Source organism: Dipodomys spectabilis, unplaced genomic scaffold (assembly GCF_019054845.1).
Source record: "Dipodomys spectabilis isolate Male_0828 unplaced genomic scaffold, ASM1905484v1 ptg000611l, whole genome shotgun sequence".
NCBI lineage: Eukaryota > Metazoa > Chordata > Mammalia > Rodentia > Heteromyidae > Dipodomys > Dipodomys spectabilis.
In genome coordinates, this window is record NW_024871288.1 from 351,555 (window position 1) to 374,374 (window position 22,820).

The 22,820-nt window shown below is 44.8% G+C and overlaps 1 protein-coding gene across 2 annotated transcripts; it reads right to left on the minus strand.

The window, feature by feature from the left end:
* Positions 1–2,580: 2,580 nt before the first annotated feature.
* Myot (myotilin) lies at positions 2,581–22,430 on the minus strand. 2 transcript variants are annotated; one of them, XM_042671320.1, is made up of 10 exons: positions 22,219–22,430; positions 18,412–18,950; positions 13,262–13,436; positions 11,877–11,978; positions 8,995–9,041; positions 7,099–7,231; positions 5,699–5,906; positions 5,072–5,237; positions 3,592–3,725; positions 2,581–3,188 (listed from the first exon to the last, which is right to left on the minus strand). In XM_042671320.1, the coding sequence occupies exons 2-10, from the start codon at positions 18,762–18,764 to the stop codon at positions 3,016–3,018; spliced, it is 1,491 nt and encodes a 496-aa protein (XP_042527254.1). In that variant the 5' UTR covers positions 18,765–18,950; positions 22,219–22,430; the 3' UTR covers positions 2,581–3,015. The 2 variants fall into 2 exon arrangements, with proteins under 2 accessions (XP_042527254.1, XP_042527252.1); XM_042671318.1 differs by having other exon boundaries at positions 8,995–9,044.
* Between the last annotated feature and the right edge of the window lie 390 nt (positions 22,431–22,820).

Sequence of the window (22,820 nt, forward strand, 5' to 3'; positions counted from 1 at the left end):
CGTGGGGCTTGAACTCTGGGCCTGGGCTCTGTCCCTGAACTCTTCAGCTCAAGACAAGCGCTCTACCGCTGGAGCCACAGCGCCACTTCCGGTTTTCTAGTGGTTTATTGGAGATAAGAGTCTCACGGAGTTTCCTGCCCGGGCTGGCTTTGAACCATGATCCTCAGATCTCAGCCTCCTGAGTAGCCAGGATGACAGGCGTGAACCACCAGCGCCCGGCTCCGTCACTCACTATTAAAACAACCCGTTATGTTTGCCCCCCCAACTCTCCTCAGCAGACAGACACAAGAGACCAGGCCCGAGGCTTGGTCTGTAGTGAGCTAGACCCTGGATTGGACATCCCACAAAGCCAGAATCCAAGACACCAGAAACCAGTTTAGCTGCTACCAGAAGAGGGCGCACATCTGACAACCTACAGTTGATTTCCAGCCTTTAGTTTAAGGGCCAGACTTTCCAACTGTGGGGTTTTGCTGTAGGTTAGAACTGCCACTGCAGAGGCACTGGAGAAACCCAATTCCTGGTGAAGTGACTCTGGTTTTCCCAGCCAGCCTTCTTTGATCTGCTCTCTAGCAGTCCTGGCATTGTCCAATTACCTGACAGCTATGATGAACACCTGGGTCATGAATACTTTTAACATCCATTGCTTTATTTAGTCTCCTCCCTGGAAGGCAAGCATTGGTACTCTCATTTGGGGCCTGAGGGGAAAAAAGTAACAACAAAAAACAAACCCCAAGGCACTGAGAGGTTAAATAATTTACTCCAGGTTAGAGCTAAGGCTACTAAGGACTAATGGTGAAGTCCACATGACCCCTTGCTGATCCATTTGCAGAAACTAGTTGTTATAAACCGAGAGTTATTTCTAGAAATTGGTTCCAATCCCTTTTCTCCAGATCCAAACATTAAAGTAGAACAGCAGGCTGGAAATGTGGCTTAGTGGTAGAGTGCTTGCCTAGCACGCATGAAGCCCTGGGTTCAATTCTTCAGTACCATGTAAACAGGAAAAGCTGGAAGTGGCGCTGTGGCTCAAGTGGTAGAGTGCTAGCCTTGAGCAAAAGAAGTTCAGGGATGGTGCCCAGGACTGAGTTCAAACCCCAGCACTGGCAAACACAAAACAACAACAACAGCAGCACAACACCAGTGGCTCACACCTGTAATCCTAGCTATTCAGGAGGCTGAGATTTGAGGATCGAGATTCAAAGACAACCTGGGCAGACAAATCCCAGAGACTCTTGTCTCCAGTTAACCAGCAAAGACTCAGAAGTGGTGATGTGGCTCAAGTGGTAGAGCACCAACTTTGAGTGAAAAAGCCAACCAAGAGACCCTGAGGTCAAGACCCAGTATCAACACAAAACAAAACACCCAACCCTGCAGAGCTGTGTGGGAGAGCAGGTCAGGACAGTGGTCCTTGGAGAGCCGTGACTCCCAACTGGCCCAGATGCTGTGCACAGATGAGAAGAGAGTTTGTAAGCCAACTCTAGAATAGGCCAAATGAATTTGGCTGTCAATTTCAGCAGCCTAAAAGTCCACAGGATGAAGGACAGAGGAGATTCTAAGTGGTAAACAGCAGAACAAAATGCAATGCTATCCAAAAGCCCTAAGGTGGCCAAAAAGAAGAAGAAAAAAAACCTCTAAGTTGTTTTGAAGGTAGAAGACATAAAGCCACTTTTGTCATTTCCCAGAAAGACACTGGAGGCAGAGGGGGGTCGGGGGGAGGAGCTTTGACACACGCTGCTTTAAATGCAGCTAAAAAAGGCAAGAAGCAAGCCATATAGTAATGAGGGTCAAAGCTGCCTTTGATAAGAAGGAACAGGGGAGGCCAAGGGAAAGGCCCAGAGCCTGTAGATAGATCGTGACCCATAGAAGAGAGTGTCTACTTTCCTGTACTGGGACTCACAGAAATTCACAAGATTATTCTGTCATAACAGATTTTTTTGTTTGTTTGTACTTGAAATTGTGGGAGAAAACAAGACAGGAGAACCATGATTTTGGGGGGTGTTGAAATGGTGAGAGAGGAAAAAAAAGACATTCAAATTGATGTTAAATATGTACCTTAAAAGATAGCATTCGGGGACAGTCCTTAGGCCGTTTAGCTCAACAGACAAAGATTTTAAGAATCAGAAACCTAAGCCAGGTACTTACTGCTCTTGCTGGTAATCCTAGCTACTTAAGAGGTGGAGACCTAAGGATCAAAGGCAGTAGGGGCAGACAAATCCCAGAGACTCTCATTCCAATTAACTAGCAAAAAAAAAAAAAAAAGTAGAAGGTGAGAAAGACCAGGCGGAGGAGGAGGAAGAGAATTAGAGATCTATTTAATACAGAATTGCAAACTGAGAAGATTGTCATCTGTGTTAGTGAGAATTTGGGGTACCTGGGGTCCCAAGGACGTGTATACCGGGAGGGGTTGCCTTTAAGGTATAAACACCGGAAGTGATTTTTCAGGAGGCAGTGACTTGAGCTGTGAGCTTCAGAATGTTCTAGAAAGAAGCAAGAGTGCTTCCCTTTTGGAAGTAGTCATTCATAGGTTTTGCTGAATGTGGTGGGTTTCACCACAAAGATCTAGACTTTTGCGAAGAGGAGACGCTCTGTTTTAACTCTGAATTTTATTGTCTTGGCACAGCACTGCTCACATGATTCGTGTTAGTATTCCTAAGAGAACACAGGTAAAGCAGTTATGTGTTAAGCAGTACCAGGAGCCTGACTGCAAGCACTAAATGTGTTTCAAATGTTATTCATCCATAACCAACAACTGCTGCGTGTGCGTTAAGATCCATCCCTCTGTTGCTGTTAAATAGCAGAATCCCCACTTTTAAGGACAAACACATCCAGATGGCCCGTTTCCTGTGGGGCTTTGAAAATCGGAGAAGTGGATGGAAATGTGAAGAGTCAGAGGATGAGTCACGTTATACATGTGTATTAGTTAGAGTATCTAGTTCAAGCCATAACCTGTTAATACAGTTATGGATGTATGCGGCGGAAAACATCATCCACACTATTGGTGCTCTGTGGTCGGAGCTGTTAGAGTTCTTCGCTCTCGTACAATCCGGATTGAGCTGCCAGACGCTGGAATTCTCCCTCTGGGTTAAAAGCTTGCTTCACATCTAAACCTTTTCCATTCAGGGCCAAATACTTGCTGAAAGTTGGCCGGACCCGCAACTGTTTCGGAGCCGGAAGAGTTTGGTTCGGACGGGCTGAAATAGATCAGACTAAAGTTAACTCACAAAAGCTGTCATTCACTAATGAGTTGTCCTTCTATAAACTTTATCAGGATGGAAAAAGATAAAAAAGCATTATAGAGGCAATCGGTCTGGTTTTATTAGGATGCTAGATTTCTGGTCTGGAGGCTTGAACTCGGACCTTGCGTTCTCATTTGACTTGTTTGGCTCAGGAGTGATGAGCTACCATGAGCCATGCCCCCACTTCTGGCTTTGTGCTGGCTCACTGGAGATAAGAGTCTCCAGGACTTTTTGCCTGGGCTGGCTTGATTCAACCTCATGAGTAGCTGGGATTACAGGTGTGAGCCCCGGTCCTTGCCCAGCTGCCTGTTTGTTTGTTTGTTTTTAATCTGGCCTTTAACCTGGTAATGTCACATACCTGTGACATCCAATCTGGTGTTACACGTGGTCACTCCGGCTTCATTGACTGCCGACACGGTGTACCAGCCTCCGTCTTTTTTAGTCACATCTTTGATCAGTAAAGTAACTCTCCCAGCATTATCGTGATACAAGCTGGGAAGGGAAAAGGGGAAAGTACAAGTAGCAGTTTCTGTGTGTCGGTTTGGATGAGGTCTCTGAGCAACAAAATCAGGCTAAGAGGAAGAAGCAGATGAGAAGTCCAGGGCTGGGTCTAGTTAGGGCCAAACAGCTACTATTTTTCTTGAATTGAACGTCTCACTTGATGATCAAAGTGCAACAGTTCAGAGCACTTGCCTAGGTGCTCACGAGACCCAAGTTTTAACCCCCAACATCACACACACACACACACACACACGCACGCACGCGCGCACACACACACACACACACACACACACATACCAAACCATCACCCCTCTTTATTCTTACTTATGTCATCTATTACCTTAAGCCATCTTTCTTCATTGTCCATTAAAAGATAAATCCCAGGTAACTTTATGCTTTAAATTTATGATGAATGAGGGGCTGGGAAGGTGGCTCAGTGGTAGAGCACTTGCCTTGCATGCCTGAGGCCCTGGGTTCCATTCCTCAGCACCACATAAGCAAAAAGAAAAAAGCCGGAAGTGGCGCTGTGGCTCAAGTGGTAGAGTGTTAGCCTTGAGCTGAAGAGCTGAGGGACAGCGCCCAGGCCCAGAGTTCAGGCCCCACAACCGGACCAAAAAAAAAAAAAATTTATGATGAATGAGCTTTTGAAGTCACTAGTGATTTAGTGAACTCTTTTATTATAGTTCTGTATGTATTTTATTTTTAATTTTAATATGTGTGTGTTGTGTGGATATTGGGGCTTGAACGCACAGCCTCGAACTCTCACTTGACATTTTCCACTCAAGGCTGGTGCTCAACCACTAACAACACACCTCTACTTCCAGACTTTAGCTTGTTAATTGGAGACAAGAGGCTCTTGGCTTTATCTGCCTGGGCTGGCTTTGAACCGTGAGCCTTAGATCTCAGCCTCCTGAGTAGCTGGATTTAAAGGTATGAGACACCAGCGCCCAGTATCTATATGTACTTTAAAAACTAGACAAGCCAGGCACCAGTGGCTCACACCTGTAATACCAACTACTCAGGAGGCTGAGATCTAAAGATTGTGGTTTGAAGCCAGCCCAGGCAGGAAAGTCTATGAGACTCTTATCTCTAGTAAACTACTCAGAAAAGATCAGAAGTGGGGCGTGGCCCAAGTGGTAGGTAGACTGCTAGCCTTTAGCCAAAGGGACAGCTCAGGGACAACGCTCAGATCCTGAGTTCAAGTCTCAGGACCAGCACACACACACACACACAAACTAGATAAATTAAGATCATAATTGCATGCCATTTACAATATCTGCTTAAGGTATAATGGGATCTATCCAAACAAAGTACAGATAAGAAATACCTATTCCTACCTTATTCGGTCTGTGTTGAACTGGACCATCTCATTGTTCCTCTTCCAGAAAAGCTTTGGTGGAGGTATGGCTGAGATCTGGCATTCCAGTTTTACTGTGTCCCCTTCAAAAACTTTTTTACTCTGTGGTTTGTAGATAAACATCGGTGCTCTTTTGTGTTCTTTTGCTATGAGTTTTAATAAAAAAAAAAAAATCAAGCATTTGTAATATTATAAAAATTATAGTAAGTTAAACTAAAAAATCATACAGCCAGGCGCTAGGGGCTCACACCTGTCATCCTAGCCACTCGGGAGGCTGAGAGCTAAAGATCGTGCTTTAAAGCCAGCCCAGGCAGGAGACTCATCTCAAAAAAAAAAAAAAGCCAGAAGTGGCACTATGGCTCAAGTGGAAGAGTGCTAGCCTTGAGCAAAAGGCTCGGGGACAGCGACCAGGCCCTGAGTTCAAGCCCTAAAACACTTTTAAGTTAAAATATTATAATAAACATTGCTTTTTTTTGTTTGGGCCTGAGTGCTGTCCCTGAGCCTTTTCGTAACGCCACGTCGGGTTTTCTGGTGGTTAACCAGACTTTCCTGCCAGGGTTGGCTTCGAACCGCGATCCTCAGGTCTCAGGTCCTGCGGGAGGCTCACCCAGGACGTCGAGCTGCACGGTGAAGGTGGCTTCCCCGGCTCGGTTCCTGGCCACACACACATAGGCGCCCGCATCCGACGCTCTGACTGCTTCAAAGATGAGGGAGTGAAAGCCCTTCTCAGACACAATCATTTTGTGCAGCTCATCCGACTGGACTGGTCTTCCGTTCAGATACCACGAGACGTCCGGAGCTGGCAGGCCGCTCACCTACGCACAAACACCCAACACGCAGCAGGATTTTAAAGCCTGTGTCCGCTCAGTGAATTCTAAGCATTCTTCAGTACCTACATGTGATGAAAATGCAGGCACCCCAACAGGTGTAAGTTTGAAACAAAAACAATGGAATTAAAACCCTTGACGTGAATACAGAGTATCTCAAACTACGTCTGTCGCTTTTACCCACAACCTCAGATTTCTAAAGAGCTTCATTTTTTTTTTCAACGCTGAGGTTTGAGCTGAGGGCCAAGTACTTGCAAGAGAAGTACCGAGCCACAGCCCCAGCCTTCTTTTTTTGTTGTTGTTGGTGGTGGTGGTTGTGGGCTTGAACTCAGGGCCTGGGCGCTGTCTCTGAGCCTCTCTTTGTGCTCAAGGCTAATGCTCTACCACTGGAGCCACAGCACCACTTCCAGTGTTTGAGTGGTTCATTGGGGACTTTTCTGCCTGGACTGGCTTCAAACCATGAACCTCAGCTCTCAGGCTCCTGAGTAGCTAGGATTATAGGCATGAGCCACCAGCACCCAGCTTTTTCAGCCTTCTTTAACATTTCTCTTAATTACCATATTTAAACCTGTATTTGTTGGTCTCCGCAAGAATATGGAAATCATACGACTTCTGGACAACTATGACTGAATGAAATGCCAGAGACAGAACTGTGAGACTTGCTGTCTAAAAAATAGTTTTTTGAAAGCAGAGGATTTTTGTACTTGGGTCTACAAATGGCCGTCCATTAATTCTTGTCATAGACAAGAAATCTGGAAAAAAAAAAAAAAGAACACGTTCTCAAAAAAAAAAAAAAAAAAAAGACAACACAACAGTCTCTTCTGAAAAGCTTGTAGCCAGCAGAACTCTTCTAGGCAAAGGTCAGCTGGGATGGAGACGAGACCCGTGCATGTTAGATACTTTATTATTACGGCATCTTCATAGGTATATGTATTTACTGGTATAAGTATTTATTAGGTTACACCTATGTAATCATATTAGGTATCCCTATGACTGCCTGTGATTTGTCTGAGTTTACAGACCCAGGTGAGTTTGGTTCCAGAATGTCTCTTCTTATCCAAAACCAAATGAGTATAGGACATTTGGGGTTTTTCCTCCCAAAACTTAGTATTGCCTTATTGATTCCCGCCCTCCCCCCCCCCCCCCCACACACACACTAGTTTAAGAACGCCTCTCTTACTTTGAAATCCATCCTACAGAACATTCCTTCTCCCATGGACATGTTTTCTGGCACTTGGATGAAACGGGGTGGGTAAAACTTCTCTTGGATGGCATCTTGATCGTTCGCATCTGCCCTTGAAGAGGATCTACTTCTACGAAAATAGTAGCAATAACAGCTGCACATAAATGCTGCCGTCGCTCTTCCCTTCACCCCAGTCCAGTTCTGCCGTCAAGTCTGAAAGCCCAGCCTGTCTCCAACTGTTGGATCCTATGCTATCCCGACAGTGGAGCCAGGCCTTAAGAATGCCTTTGTTGCCAGGCGCCGGTGGCTCACGCCTGTCATCCTAGCTACTCTGGAGGCTGAGATCTGAGGATCACAGCTTGAAGTCAGCTGGGCAGGAAAGTCTGTAAGATTCTTATCTCCAATTTTTAATCACAGAAATATCCAGAGAAGTGGTTCTGTGGGTTCAAGTGATAGAGTGCTAGCCTTGAGCAAAAGGAGCTCAAGGGACAGCCCCCAGGCTGGCAAAAAAAAAAAAAAAGCCTTTAGGGGTGGCATACTTGATATGGCTTTAGAAATGGTAGCAATTTAGAAACTTCTGGTTCAAATTATACATCTCTTTTTTTGGGGGGTCCGGTCGTGGGGCCTGAACTCTGGGCCTGGGCGCTGTCCCTCAGCTCTTCAGCTCAAGGCGAGCGCTCTACCACTTGAGCCACAGCGCCACTTCCGGCTTTTTTCTTTTTGCTTATGTGGTGCTGAGGAATCGAACCCAGGGCCTCAGGCATGCAAGGCAAGCGCTCTACCACTGAGCCACCTTCCCAGCCCCCAAACTATACATCTCTGACTCTGTCTCTCTGGCTCTCCCTTGTTCCTCCAACTGATGGAGAAATGATCTGTGCTTACTCCAGAGCCTACATTGGTCACCTTCAAGGATTATATAATTACAAGTGGGCTTCCCTGAAGGTGAGGAAGTTGTTTGATATGGAGACATAGTCCTGGCTTATTCCATTTTCAGAACTTCCCCTGAGGTAGTTCTGATCATGAACATTTGATTGAGGAGAATTAGAGATATGTCCTTTAGCTCTCCTATCATTACCACACCTTTGCTGGTATTCCTAATAAGTACTAGAGGTCATATTTACTAGTCAGTCTTCATCACTTTATGAGTTAAGTGCATGAGTTAGTCCTAATTTACAAATGAGGAGAGAAAGGCACAAACAAAGAGGTTAACTTGACCCATCTGATTTCCATAGCTAGAATGTTGCAGAGCCAGGATTCAACCCCAGGTAGGCTCAGATCCACTGACCCAGGTCAAAGCTCAACCTGGCCTTTGGCCATCATCCCAAACATTAAAACACCCACACTCCTGGTTTCGTTATTGTCATTTTTTGTTTTGTGGTACTGGGGATTGAACTCAGAACTCAGGACTGTGTGCTTGTTAGGCAGGTGCACTACCCACTGAGCCAAGCCTTCAGCCCACATTGTGTTTTGTTTTGTTTTGGTCGGTTGTGGGGCTTGAACTCAGGGTCTGGGCATTCTCTCTGAGTCTCTTTGTGCTCAAGCTGAGCCCTCTACCACTTCCAGTTTTTGAGTGGTTCATTGGAAGTAAGAGTCTCACAGGGATTTTCCTGCCCAGGCTGGCTTCAAACCAAGATCCTCAGATCTCACCTCCTAAGTAGCCAGCATGACAGATGTGAGCCACCAGCACCTGGCCACAATGTGTTTTTAAAGAGTAGATAGTATACTTCTGTCACTGATACTGATACACACACACACACATACACACACGCGCGCTCACACACACACACACACACACACACACACACACACACACACACACTACATTTTTCAGTTGAAGGTATTTTTAGGTAACAAGATACATATTTCTTTAAAAATTAAACAAGAATAATTTACCTTACTTGTGCTGCAGGGACTTGGAGTCGTGCATGCTCAGGGTTGTGCTGCTTGAGAGGAAAACAAACCGAGGTGTTAGCATGTGATTGTTTGAGAAGAGCCTTTCTATTTTACCTGCTTGCTTTTTAACAAATTGTTGTTGCAGCTCACGCCTGTCATCCTAGCTACTCAGGAGGCTGAGATCTGAAGATCGTGGTTCAAAGCTAGCCCAGGCAGGAATGTCCATAAGACTCTTATCTCCGATAAACCACTAGAAAACTGGAAGTGGTACTGTGGCTCAAGTGGTAGATCACTAGCCTTGAGCTGAAGAGCTGAGGGACAGCGCCCAGGCCCAGAGTTCAAGACCCAGGACAAAAAAACAATGTTGTTGCTTCTTTGTAAGGTCAGGGGCTGAATCTAGGGTCTCCTACGTGCTAGGCAAGCACTCTGCCACTGAGCTACATCCTCAGCCCTTTATTTTGGCTGCGTTTTTACAGTCCTGATTTTGTTTTCTCCTAGTTAGTGTTAACTGTAGCGAGAAGTGCGCAGGTTGGACAGGACTACTCAACAGGCGTTGCTCAGGAAAAGCAGGTAGACTTAGAATTGACTGCAGTTTGCTGGTCAGATCTTCGTTTTGTGACAAAGGATGATGTGCGTCCCCAGGTGTATTTGGAATGGGAACACAAGGTACAGATTGTCCTTTGGTAAAACAGGAATAGACGTGAAGTCACCGGCGTTGGCCTGGATACCCGGGGTATTACGTCTGCCGCCTAAAGTGGAGTCAGCAGCCGTAAACATGTATTAGACTGGAAAATACCTCTCCTTTTAGCTCATGGCACGCTCCCACAGAGATAGGGGAAGGGTGACTTAGACGGCCTTAAAAAGCAGCACTAATTACTTCCTATCTAATGACGATGTTTCAGCCATTATCTCATTGATACTGGCGCACAAGAAGCACAGATGAAGTGGAGAAATCAAATCATGAATGGGTAAACATTACAACAGAATTATATGACTAAATTTTTAGCACCTGATTTATGTATGTCACTGTTTTTCATCCCATGGGAGATAAAAAAATAAGTGGGAAACAAATACCTATGTAAGAAAACAAAAAATCTTGAGTACAAATAATTTACTTTGTGATCTCTTTAGTTAACATGACTTTGTATTTTTTTGTTTTTTGGGGGGGTCCGGTCATGGGGCCTGAACTCCGGGCCTGGGTACTGTCCCTCAGCTCTTCAGCTCAAGGCTAGCGCTCTACCACTTAACCCACAGCGCCACTTCTGCCTTTTTTTTTCTTTCTGCTTACATGGTGCTAAGAAATCGAACCCAGGGCCTCAGGCATGCAAGGCAAGCGCTCTACCACTGAGCTACCTTCCCAGCCCATGACTTTGTATTTTTAAACAAGTCTTATAACACCATAGCAATTTTGGGCTAGCCTGAATCTTATTTAAGTAAAAATATCAATTATCAATCCAGTGATGTAACACATCAATTTTTTTTTACTAACAATGAATAAAAACTAAAAGTATTCAAATTAAACAGGTTGGACATATTGTTTCATAGGAGATACTTTAGTTATAATTTGATGACATTTTGTATACTATACTCAAGCACAATGTTTGAGGTCTATAAAAAAAAGTAGAACCAATCTTTTTCTGATGTCATTATATTGTTGTTACTGCTATGTATTTCCCCCCCTGGTACTATAGTTTTTGTTTTATTTTATTTTTATTTATTTTTGTTGGTCATGGGGCTTGAACTCTGGGCCTAGGTGCTGTCCCTCAGCTCTTCAGCTCCTGGAGAGTGCTCTACCATTTGGGCCACAGCACCGCTTCCAGTTTTCTGGTGGTTCATGGGAGATCAGAGTCTCACAGATTTTCCTGCCCAGGCTGGCTTTGAACCGCGATCCTCAGATCTCAGCCTCCTGAGTAGCTAGGATGACAGGCGTGAGTCACCAGCACCCAGCTATAACTTTTATTTTAACGGTTTTAAAGAATACAGAGTGGCTGCCTAACAAGGTCCGTGACTTACAGCTCCCCAGAATATCTATTTGTTGTTGTCTTTTAATAGGAAGCCTTGTTTCCATACAAGGGTAGGACACAAGGAATTTTGTGTTACACTGGTATCACAAGATTATGTCTATGCACTGAAATGATGGATAGCTTATGAGAGGAAAAAATGATAGAATTGTGACTTCTGCCCTCAGCAAGATTCCCAACTCAACTTCTCTGAATTTAGCTCTGATCCTTAAATACTCAGATAAATCAAATAAAAGAGCAAAGAAAAAAAAAACACTAGAACTATCAGAATGGGCAGTAAAATTTCACACACCACACACACACACACACACACACACACACACACACACAAGCCTATCATCTCATTCCTATATCGCATGCAGAATGGAGACTACTGATATTTCTTTCTAATGGTAGCCTTTAGAAAAGCAGACTGCTAAAAATTACGAAGAAGCCAGGCGCCGGTGGCTCACACCTGTCATCCTAGACATCAGGAGGCTGAGATCTGAGGACCATAGTTCAAAGCCAGCCCAGGCAGGAAAGTCATTGAGACTCTTATCTCCAATGAACCACCAGAAAATCGGGAGTAGCACTATGGCTCAAGTGGCAGAGTGCCAGCCTTGAGATGAAGAGCTGAGGGACAGCGCCCAGGCCCAGAGTTCAAGCCCCACAACTGACCAAAACAAAAAGAAAAATTATGAAGAATAAAAGCACAGCAAGGTGGGCGCATGCTGGTCAGTGCCCGTGGCCCAGTTTCTGAGGAGGCTGAGATAGGGTGATCTCTAGCGTCTGGGCACTCCAGGCCAGCCTGAGCAATACAGAGGCTCCGAGCATCTCACAGGGAAAGGAGACAGTACTGCAGTTAGACACATTTCACTTTACCTGCGGTGAGTCCTGTGTGTCACTGTTTTGAACCTGAAACACAGCAGCTGCATTCTGTGGTCCAAGCAATCTGCGGGCCATCTTTTCCTCGTATGTCAGCCGCTGGGAAGAGGAGACAGCAGAGGCTTGCCATGAGACCTAAAGCTCCTAACTCCTACATAAACCTCCATCTACTGACCGATACGTGCTTTCCGTGTATTAACTTTCCTTCCTTTTTCTTTTTTGTTTGACCCCCTTCTATTTCATCATTAAGAAAGTCAGGCACTGTAATTCTAGCTACTCAGGAGGCTGAGATCTGAAGATCTCGGTTCTAAGGCCGGCCCAGGGAAGGAAAGTCCATGAGACTCTTATCTCCAATGAAGCACCAGAAAACCACAAGTGGCACTGTGGCTCAAGTCATAGAGAACTTGCCTTGAGCTGAAGAGATGAGGGACAGCGCCCAAGCCCAGAGTTCAAGCCCCACAACCAACAAAAGCAAGCAAATAAACAAATAAATGGCATAAGCACTTTTCTGTAACAGCTCTGCCAGGCCAGGGAAACTCTTCCTCCTTGTTCTGCGTTTTCTGATCCTCTCCAGTTTTTGTACAGTCTTTATTACTCTCACATTCAGAGATCACTCTTGCTAAATGAACCGGTTCAAAGCAGGGAATCTGCTGTGTCAAATGCACTTGGTTTAAAGATGTAGAATATTGTTTTAACTGTGCATAGCAAGAGCTGCATATTAATGACAACTACCTTCATTGTCCAGTGTCATATACCGAGATACATGAACAAGTGCAGTAGACAGTATTTCCCATCAGTTGTGACATATTATGAGAAGGGAAACGTTTAAAACAAGAGTTTCATTAAGCCGATTTTTTTTCTCATTCATTAGGTCATTCTTTTTCTTCATTAATTTCATTGTTTTACAACTAAAAGCAATTGTTAACTTCACACAGGGCAATATAGAATTATTTTTCTTTTTTTTGTCATTTGTGGGTCTGAACTCTGGGCCTGGGCACTGTCCCTCAGCTCTTCAGCTCAAGACTAATGCTCTACCACTTGAGCCACAGCACCACTTCTGGCTTTTTCTGCTTACGTGGTGCCGAGGAATCAAACCCAAGGCCTCATGCATGCAAGGCAAGCACTCTACCACTGAGCCACCTTCCCAGCCTCCCACCTATTTTTTTTTTAAAGGCAATCTTACTCCTTGCTGCTTACAGGGATATAGATCTGTAATAGCAAAATATTTTTTCCCCCTTTACTTGTGGTGCTAGAACCCAGCCATGATGCATGCTGGACAGATGGTCTACTAGTGAACTGCATTTCCACTGGGATTGGGTGTTCTTACTGCAACTGGATTTTTATAGTGTGTCTCTTGGGGACAAAATAGAAACCATGCCCACTTGATTTCCATTAGGAAGGAGCGGGTCTTTGCATTTCAGCTTTCTCTCCAAATCTTGAATCAAAGCTTCTTTTGAGCCTTGTATCTCATGGTCAGGAGTCCTTGGTGCAGGCTTAGAATGTGCAGGCTGGGCTGGCTTGGCATTTGCAGGTTGGCCAACAGAAGATTGTTGATAGCTTTTAAGAGAAAAAGAAAACATTTGAATTATTTATTTATTTGTTGCCTGTCATGGGGCTTGAACTCAGGGCCTGGGCACTGTTCCCTGAGCTTCTTTGTGCTCAAGGCTAGTGCTCTACCACTTGAGCCACAGCGCCACTTCCGGCTTTTTCCTGAGTATGTGGGGCTGAGGAATCAAACCCAGGGCTTCCTGCCTGCTAGGCAAGCACTCTACCACTATTTTTTTTTTTTTTAAGAAATAGAATTGAGCATTGTTAAGTCATTGAGTCTATGACTTTGAACTATAATGTTATTTCACTGTGTGTGTGTGTGTGTGTGTGTGTGTGTGTGTGTGTGTGTGTGTGTGTGTGTGTGTGTGTGTGTGTGTGTGTGTGTGTGTGTGTGTGTGTGTGTGTGTGTGTGTGTGCTGTCCGGAGCTTGAACTAAAGGCCTGAGCTCTCTTCCTGATCTTTTATGCTCAAGACTAGTGCTCTACCATTTGAACCATAGCTCCACTTTGGACTTTTTTTTTTTCAGGGGGGGCGGTGTTGAATTGGAAAGTGTCACAGACTTTTCTGCCCAGGCTGGTTTTGGACCATAGTCCTCAGATCTCAGCCTGCCCCACTTCAGCAGGACGTGGGGGAAGGCTTTAGGCATCAGGAGGCCATCCTTCCTCTAAGATCTTCCCTGAAGAACATTCAAGTGTGTCCTCTGCTCAATGGCAGCTGATGACTTCTTCTGAGCTGATAGATGATTTTCTTTTTTTTTTTTTTGGTAGTCATGGGGCTTGAACTCTGGGCCTGGGCGCTGTCCCTGAAGTCTTCAGCTCAGGGCCAATACTCTACCACTTGAGCTACAGAGCCACTTCCAGTTTTCTGGTGGTTCATTGGAGATAAGAGTTCCTCAGACTTTTCTGCCCGGGCTGGCTTTGAACCGCAATCCTCAGATCTCAGCCTCCTGAGTAGCTAGGATGACAGGTGTGAGTCACCAGCACCCAGCGGTAGCTAACCTTCTTAAGTTTGATTGATTGGTGGCTATTGAGCGGTGTCATGCTACCTGTGGTCTCCATGTTCTAGTGTGAAATGGTTGAAATGGGCAGAGGTATCTGTGAATACCACAGATCATGGCACACTCCTCCAGACTGATCACCCGCACTGACACACCACTGGTGTTCAATGAAACATCCTATTGATTTGAGTGGAATCTACAGTCTACACTCTCTCTGGCTTTCTGATGAATTTACACAGTTCCTGTGAAGTTTATGATGTAGAAAATCTCTCCAGCGTCTCTAAAATGAGTAACTCTTAAAGCACTGGCTGTTTCTTCTTGTTTAGATGATTTTTAAGGAAAGAAAAAGGAGGGCTGGGAATGTAGCTTAATGGTAGAGCGTGCCTGCCTAGCATGCATAAAGCCCGGGGTTGATTCCTCAGCACCACATACACAGAAGAAGCTGGCAGTGGCGCTGTGGCTCAGTGGTAGAGCGCTAGCCTTGCATGCTCAAGGCCCTGGGTTCGATTCCTCAGCACCACATAAGCAAAAAGAAAAAAGCCGGAAGTGGCGCTGTGGCTCAAGTGGTAGAGCGCTAGCCTTGAGCTGAAGAGCTGAGGGACAGCGCCCAGGCCCAGAGTTCAGGCCCCATGACCGGACCCCCCCCCCCCCAAAAAAAAAAGAAAGAAAAAGAAAAGAAAAAGATTCTGAACCATCCTTCAAAAAGACTTAGAAGTAAAATGGAATGGTAGTTCCTTTTAGTAGGGTTTTCACTTCTGTTGGCTTTGGGGATGAGCCCCATCATTCCAAGTCTAATGTCTAGGCACACTGGTGGGGGGGGGGGGGGTTAGATCAGCCAGCGTAGAACTTGGTTATAGGGGATGCGTCTGTGGAGCGGATGAATGCTCATTACTGTAATCAAGATACTCTGCACTCAGATGGGCATTGGTGGCTCATGCCTGTCATCCTAGCGACTCAGGAGGCTGAGATCTGGGGACCGTGGTTCAAACCAGCCTGGGCAGGAAAGTCCGTGAGACTCTTCTCTCCAATAAACCACTCAGAAAATGGGAAGTGGTGCTGTGGTTCAAGTGGTAGACCGCTTATTTTGAATGAAGAGCTGAGGGACAGTGCCCAGGCTCAGAGTTCAAGCCCCACGACCCACAAAAATAAACAAAACAAAAATTTTGCACTCAAGTTGGTGGTATACAATTCCCATCCCTCATTTGAGATCTCCCCGGATTTTCACAGTTGTCTATTTTAAGCCTTAATGAAAGTTCCATTTCTTCGGTTACATAGATCATCAAAATCAAGTGCTTAAATAGTAAGCCATCCCTCCCCTCCCCCAACACCACCAAGGTTGAATTCCTGAACCGAAGTGGCAAAATTCCTTTAGTCTTGTATCTCTTCCTTCTCTAGGATGTAGAATGATAATAGGCTATTGTGATTTTTTTCGATGCTAGCTGACCATCTTCATAAGTCACACACAGTTTGTTAAAGCAAGTTAGAATGACATGATTCTATTTCATACTTTCATGAGGTGTCTTGGAGATCCCAAAGCATTCTTAAAATCAAGCTCAAGAACCATCAGATTAAGATGTACCTCTAGGTGCTTTATTCACCAAGTCATTCTTATTTCCTATTTTCCTATTTGATAGCTGCTCGTATTTAGAAACGAGTAGTATACTTGTTTGCAGCTTGATGGGTCTCTTTTTTTTCTCTCCTGGGTGATGTCCATGATGAATTTTGTTACGGAGCAGAACACGGAATCACCACTCACATAAAGCACCTGCTGTATGCCACACGGAAGCTCCTGGGAGGGAATGATCAGAATTAAAAATGTCCCCTCCATTTCTGCATATGTGATTTGACCAAGTGAATAAAATGTTCGCTACAGGGGTCCCTACCAATGGACAGCTACTGTTTTAGACAGGACGAGCTGGAGGCTACTGTAACAATGACAGAGTCCTGCACCAATGTTCAAAGGGCTTTCCACCCTGTACGGCTGGACACAGCCTGCGTATCAAGTAGCTGTAGGAAGATTAGAAGAGTTATCTGTGGAGACTGAAAATGGAACTGCTAAAGCTGGTTCTTTGATCTCCAGATTGGGGACGTCCCAGGCTCTTTCTTAGTCTCTATTTTTGTCTTTTGGCCTTGCTTCTTGGTTCTGCATAGAGCTATGTATATGGCTGAGGCTCTGTGAATAGTCATTTAACAGCTTTCTTCTCTGAGCAGGGCTGGAGCAGGAGGGACTTAACTAAGAAAAACATGATAGTCAGAAAAGGTTATTTTGTATTTTTAAATATTCATATGAGAAATTTGGAAATAATAGAAAATGAGATGAATTTTAAAAAAATAAACCAATTGCCAGGCGCTGGTGGCTCACGCCTCTAATCCTAGCTACTCAGGAGGCTGAGATCTGAGGATCATAGTTCAAAGCCAGCCCAGGCAGGAAACTCCTTGAGACTCTTATCTCCAATAAACTACTAGAAAACTGGAAGTGGTGCTGTGGCTCAAGCGGTAGAGCACTCGCCTTGAGCTGAAGAGCGCAGGGACAGCGCCCAAGCCCAGAGTTCAAGCCCCACAACCGACCAAAAAATAAAATAAAATAAAAAAATAAAGCAATCATCTGAGTCTATGTAGCCCAGAAAGACTAAAATGTATGATCTGGGCATAATGGGAACTTGGAAGGGAAGAGAGAGAGAGCTGTTCATTCTCGAAGGTACCTTTTAAAATATGACATTAAGACTATGAAGGCGTCATTTTGAGTCAAAGCTGTTGACAGTGAGCCATTTCAAACAGGTTCAACCTAATATCTGGGATTCTAGCACATGCTTTTGAGTTGTCTGATATTTTTTAATGTTTAAAAAATAGGAAAAAGTTTTCTTTGCACATTGATGTTATCTGTTCAACTTGGCTTCCAGAGTTTTCACCAATGGGATTTTTAAAAAAATTTAACCTCTAGAAAAGACTAGGAGGAATTGACATGCTTTTTATTAAATGTATTAATAGGCCAGAACAAGACATATACCAACAATTTTTGAGATGCCTTTAATTCCCTGATGGTCTCTCTAGCCAAGAAATAGGAAAACTGATAGCCCCTGGTTTGCACAAGCACCAAGTATCCAGATCATACTTTTAAAAAAAGCACAACTACTGTGTACTTTTTCATATCAAGTTCTCTCCCAGGGCCTTCTCCGGGCTGTAGACATAGTGCATGCTTGCATAAGGCTGCAGGTATTTTTCCCCACTGGATTTAGATCTGCTAGCCAGCCTGAACTCATTACAGTCCCAAGTACTAAAGAAAATCTGAGTGTCATAAGCCTTCACCTATCCAAGATTTTTGTCTAATCCATGCATGTGACTGTCTGAATTCCAGTCTTTTTTCCAAAAAAACCAAAATTGATCATTCAAAACTCTTGTTAGTTAATTGGCTGCTCAGGTTTAGAGGGGACCGCGGCTAGGAAGACAGGACCAAGAAGAAATGGAATAATCTTTGCTTAGGTGAGAGAAACTTGATCTAAGGAAGGACAGACAGGAAGGAGGCATTCATCTTAGCTGAGCCCAGACCAGGGAAACTAAATTTACAGCAAGAGGAACTTATGCCAGATCTTGACATTAAAAAAAAAAAAGTTCATTGTGGGTTTTTTTGTTTGTTTTTTGTTGGTCATGGAGCTTGATCCTGGGCCTGGGCGCTGTCCCTCAGCTCTTCAGCTCAAGGCCAGTGCTCTACCATTTGAGCCACAGCACCACTTCCGGCTTTTTCTGCTTATGTGGTGCTGAGGAATCGAACCCAGGGCCTCCTGCAGGCAAGGCAAGTACTCTACCACTGAGCCACCTTCCCAGCTCAGAAGTCCCCTTTCTTGCCAGTACCTGGGGTTCACAGCATTCCAGGGGGGATTATGGAATAGGACTGTAAAGTCACACTATCTCTTTCTAGCCTAAGGAGCGACCTGCGGCCTACCACAGTGCTCTGCCGATGGCCACTCGCTGGGCGTGTGATTCACTTACTTCGAGTCCACGGTGGAAGGGGTTTGGCCACTACTGTAATCGGGCTGAGATGGCAAGATGGAGCTTAGGAAGCTGGCCGGGGACTGGTGATAGGTAGCTGTGACCCTTTGGCCTGGGTTGGAGCCAGCGGGCTGCTGAGGGGCCGGGTAACCGGAGGAGGACATGGTGACCTGAGAGCTCACGGTGGCTGAGGCAGAGAATCTTTGCTCGGTACATCTGCGGGGCTGGATGACGATGGAGGACTGTTTGGTCTGGCTTGAGATGCTGGACGTTTCTGGTGCAGGTGGCTGCAGCCTGGAGCCCCAGGGGCTCGGGGACTGGAGGAAGTGCTTGGGACGTTCGTAGTTAAACATGCTCAGTCAGTGCCAGGCGATGGTGGCCGGTCGCTGCGGTGACTTATTCCTGGCAGGGTGGGGTTCTGAACTTGAGGCTGGCTGAGATCAGAGGCCAGCAGCGCGCTCTGCCCCTCCTCGCTGGGACTTCGAGGGCGCTGTGCTCCCAGTGTGGGTGGGCTGGGCTGCTCTCCAAGAACAGAGTTCCTTCAAAAGCAATGAAACAAAACAGAACACTTAGCTGGGCACCCGTGGCTCACTCTTGTCATCCTAACTACTCAGGAGGCTGAGATCTGAGGATCGCGGTTCAAAGCCAGCCTGGGCAGGAAAGTCCATGAGACTCTGATCTCCAATGAACCACCAGAAAACTGGACGTGGTGCTGTGGCTCAAGTGGTAGAGCACTTGCCTTGAGCTGAAGAGCTGAGGGACAGCGCCCAGGCCCAGAGTTCAAGACCCATGACTGACAAAACAAAATAGAACACTTGTTATCATTTTTCTTTATGCCCTGTTGGCTTTTCTGTTTTAAGCTTATATGCTTTTTTTTTTTTTTTGCCCATCCCTGAGCTTCTTTTTGCTCAAGGCTAGCGCTCTACCACTTGAGCCACAGTGCTACCTCCGGCTTACTTCTGTGTATGTGGTGCTGAGGACTCAAACCCAGGGCTTCATGCATGCTAGGCAAACACCCTACCACTGAGCCACCTTCCCAGCCCAGCTTATATGCTTTTAAGGTTGCCTCTAGGTAGAACTTCGCTCGTTTCTTTTATCTCTGTCTTTGCACAAGTGACTCTTGCCCTGAGAATGGGTGAGAAGGGTAATAGCTCATCATTACCTACGCTTTGATTCATAGCACATGCGATCATGTTTGCTTCCTCCTGGAAGAGACCCTACCTAGGGGCTTCAAGACATAGGAGCACAAAATTGGATTTTTTTAAATTGTTGTAGTTTGGTCATGGGGCTTGAATCAGGGCCTGGGCGCTGTCCTTGAGTTCTTTTACTCAAGGCTAGTGCTCTACAACTTTGAGCCACAATACCACTTCAAAATCAGGATTTTTTTTTTTTTTTTAAGTGGGTTGTTTTGGAAAAGCAATTCTTTGACACTACTCAGGGCGGGTAACAATTTCATGATGTTATGATTAACTTGTACCCAGGTGCTGCAGGTGCATTAACCACAGAGACTTAATGAATGGACAGGAGTCAATAGCTGTGTTCATCTATAACAAGGGCCGCCAATCAACATGCTTTCTCCCCATCGCTTATCAAAATTGAAGACTAGCCCTCTGAGACACAGATTTATTCCTGTATTGATAGTCCTGACAGTATCTGACGGGCAGCATCTTGGTAAAGTAAGGGAGACCAGTGTACTTCCTTCATGAAATACATACACAACCAGAATGACGACATCTGCTCCCAACTCATTTGTCGATTTCACAAAGTAGACAGACACGGACAATTCATTGTCGACCGAGTGGATTCGAACATCTCCCAATTCACTCCCTCCTTTTCTCCCCTTGCTTCCAAACTGATTTTTTTTTTGTTTTGTTTTGTTTTTGGGGTCCGGTCGTGGAGCCTGAACTCTGGGCCTGGGCGCTGTCCCTCAGCTCTTCAGCTCAAGGCTAGCGCTCTACCACTTGAGCTATAGCGCCACTTCCGGCTTTTTTCTTTTTGCTTATGTGGTGCTGAGGGATCGAACCCAGGGCCTCGGGCATGCAAGGCACGCGCTCTACCACTAAGCCACCTTCCCAGCCCTCCAAACTGATTTTTTAGAGGAAACTTTCTAGTTACTGATCGTGATGTTCTCTTAATTATTTAGGGTTTTTACTCTTTATTATCTTTCCTAGTATAACACGTATCTTCGGCTAATTTTGAAGTTGCTTCAGATTCTGTTTATGGTTTTTTTTTTCTTTCCAAATGACAAGTAGGAAGTACAGGTGAAAATCATGTCTTAATGAAGCTAAATCTGTACCTCACTGTTTTCTTTCTTAACTCTGGTAGACCTCCTGCCTTCCTAGAGCATATCGACATATTCCTTTGCATTTGCTGTTGAAAGATTATATCTGCCTCTGATTTTTCCATTAGTATGGCACATCTAAGCAACATTATAAATAGACATTATGAAGAAAGACTAGATCTGGAAGTTATTGTAACACCAATCCTATTTTGCTCAAAATATCAGGTAATGTCATCCCAAATAATTTCATCCACATAATATTAATCAACATTGATGTAATGACAGAGCCAACCTTTTACTGAAAAAAAATAAGTCAAATTGTTATCATCAGATCAAAGGCTTATGGTTATGAGAGTTACTGACGGGAGGAAAATTCTGTTAGTGAAACTTTTCCAGACCAAATAACTTCATCAGCCTAAGCTTGGACATGCAGCTTAGAGTTAAATTAAAATGAGCAATTTTAGAAAAGCACGAAACTACAACTACACAGCCAAGAGCAATGCCGTATTGACAGGAGTGGGGGGAAACACTTACAAGTTATATCATCCTTAATTTCAAGTTTATGAACATAGACATGGATATCCAAAGTACATTATGGGGATCAATTCCATTTGGTCTTTAATTTGTTGGGGGGGGGGAATGAGGAGGGGGAAGATCCCTACAGGAGAGCTATAATTAGAACTCCTCAAATAAAGAGGCTTTATTTCAAGGCAAATAGTTTTGTAGCTGTGGGTTATGTAGTTATGATGACCTTCCTAGGCAAGCCACTTAATTCAGACTTCTTTGAAATAGCAAGGAATCAACTACCTAAGAAACAGCCAGTAGATGTTTTCCAAAAAGAGTTTCCTGTTTTTCTATAAATATATTCCCAGAATGTCAGCTGTGTTACCCATTTCAGTGTCGGCGCACACAGTTACTCATGACTGACGTTGTTAAAAGCCATTTAAAAACACGTCCTTCCAAATGTTTCATTTTGTCCACGGTCTGAATCACATTTCACACAGGTGCTTTCACAGGTAATTCCAAAATGCCCTTTCTTCATCTTTGGAATTATTTCCCCACAACTCAACTTTGTTTTCCAACGATGGTTAAGTCAGTTTTAAAGATTTCATAAATAAAACACCATTGAGCCTCCTATTTTAAACATCATTTGTAACTACTGGAACATTTCTAAAATAGCCAAGACTTACTGAAATGACGACTGTGGGTTTTCGGAAAGCCACAGGCCACTGTCACTACTTCGGTGAGATCAAATATCCCTTTTCACGGGGGCAAAAAAAAAAAAAACAACCAACACCGATGTTTTAAAAATAATTCTCTTTCCTTCTGTCCTTTGTAAGGAAAGCCCTGAGGTTTGGGTGAAGTACACAGATGGCTTTCTCTTTAAATCTTGGTACAACCGCATGGTGAGATTTTTGGACTGGCCATCTTTACCTGAAGATCGACTTTGTGCCCGCACCTCTGATTCTGGACAAAAAACAAAAACAGAACCCAAAACCATGGGCAGGAAGAAAGCAGGGACTTACCAGAAGGTGCCAGCTGGGTTCGACCCACTAGTGCCTGCGGGAAGGAAGGGCCATCTCCTTCCCTGAGCCTAGTCTCGTGGCTCTGGTGCTTAGCAATATAACTATCCCTGACTTTCATCCGCTGCCAAACAGTGACATCTGATGTGCTCGCCTGTCCATCCACCTATGCCGGCATGTCAAAGTAAGAGTCCACAATCTAAACAATATCTCAGATGTCACGGGGGATATTTAAGGAGAGGGGTTACATGAGCTCTGCTGGCGGGCCTCTTTATTTGAGACCTGAATTTTGTCTCAGAGTTTACTTCCCAGGCAAAGCTCCCGAGCAAGCAGCGCTTCGAGGACAGAAACGGGACATTTAGAGCTTTTCTCGCTAGTTGAGACTTCTCCCGTGGCGAGACCTGTGGCCGGCTGGCTCCAAATTGATTGGTATTGCATCGTTCTGAATCTGAAAGATTCCCCCCCACACCCCCTTCTCACTTGCCTAATAAGAGTGGGGATTGAGACTCCTTCAAGTAGTTAGTTCTCAGAGGGAGAAGGGGCATGGTGACCCATCACCAAGAAGGAAAAAATACGATTGTTTCTCTAGCAAGTTTCTTGAACCT

Excerpts from the sequence above, each read along its gene's own strand:
- Myot (XM_042671318.1), bottom strand. The coding sequence starts at position 18,764 with ATGTTTAACTACGAACGTCCCAAGCACTTCCTCCAGTCCCCGAGCCCC. Across the intron at positions 7,232-8,994 it reads GTCCCTGCAGCACAAGTAAG|AAGTAGATCCTCTTCAAGGG; the intron begins GTAAATTATTCT and ends CTATTTTCGTAG. Across the intron at positions 5,238-5,698 it reads CGTGCAGCTCGACGTCCTGG|CAAAAGAACACAAAAGAGCA; the intron begins GTGAGCCTCCCG and ends TAAAACTCATAG.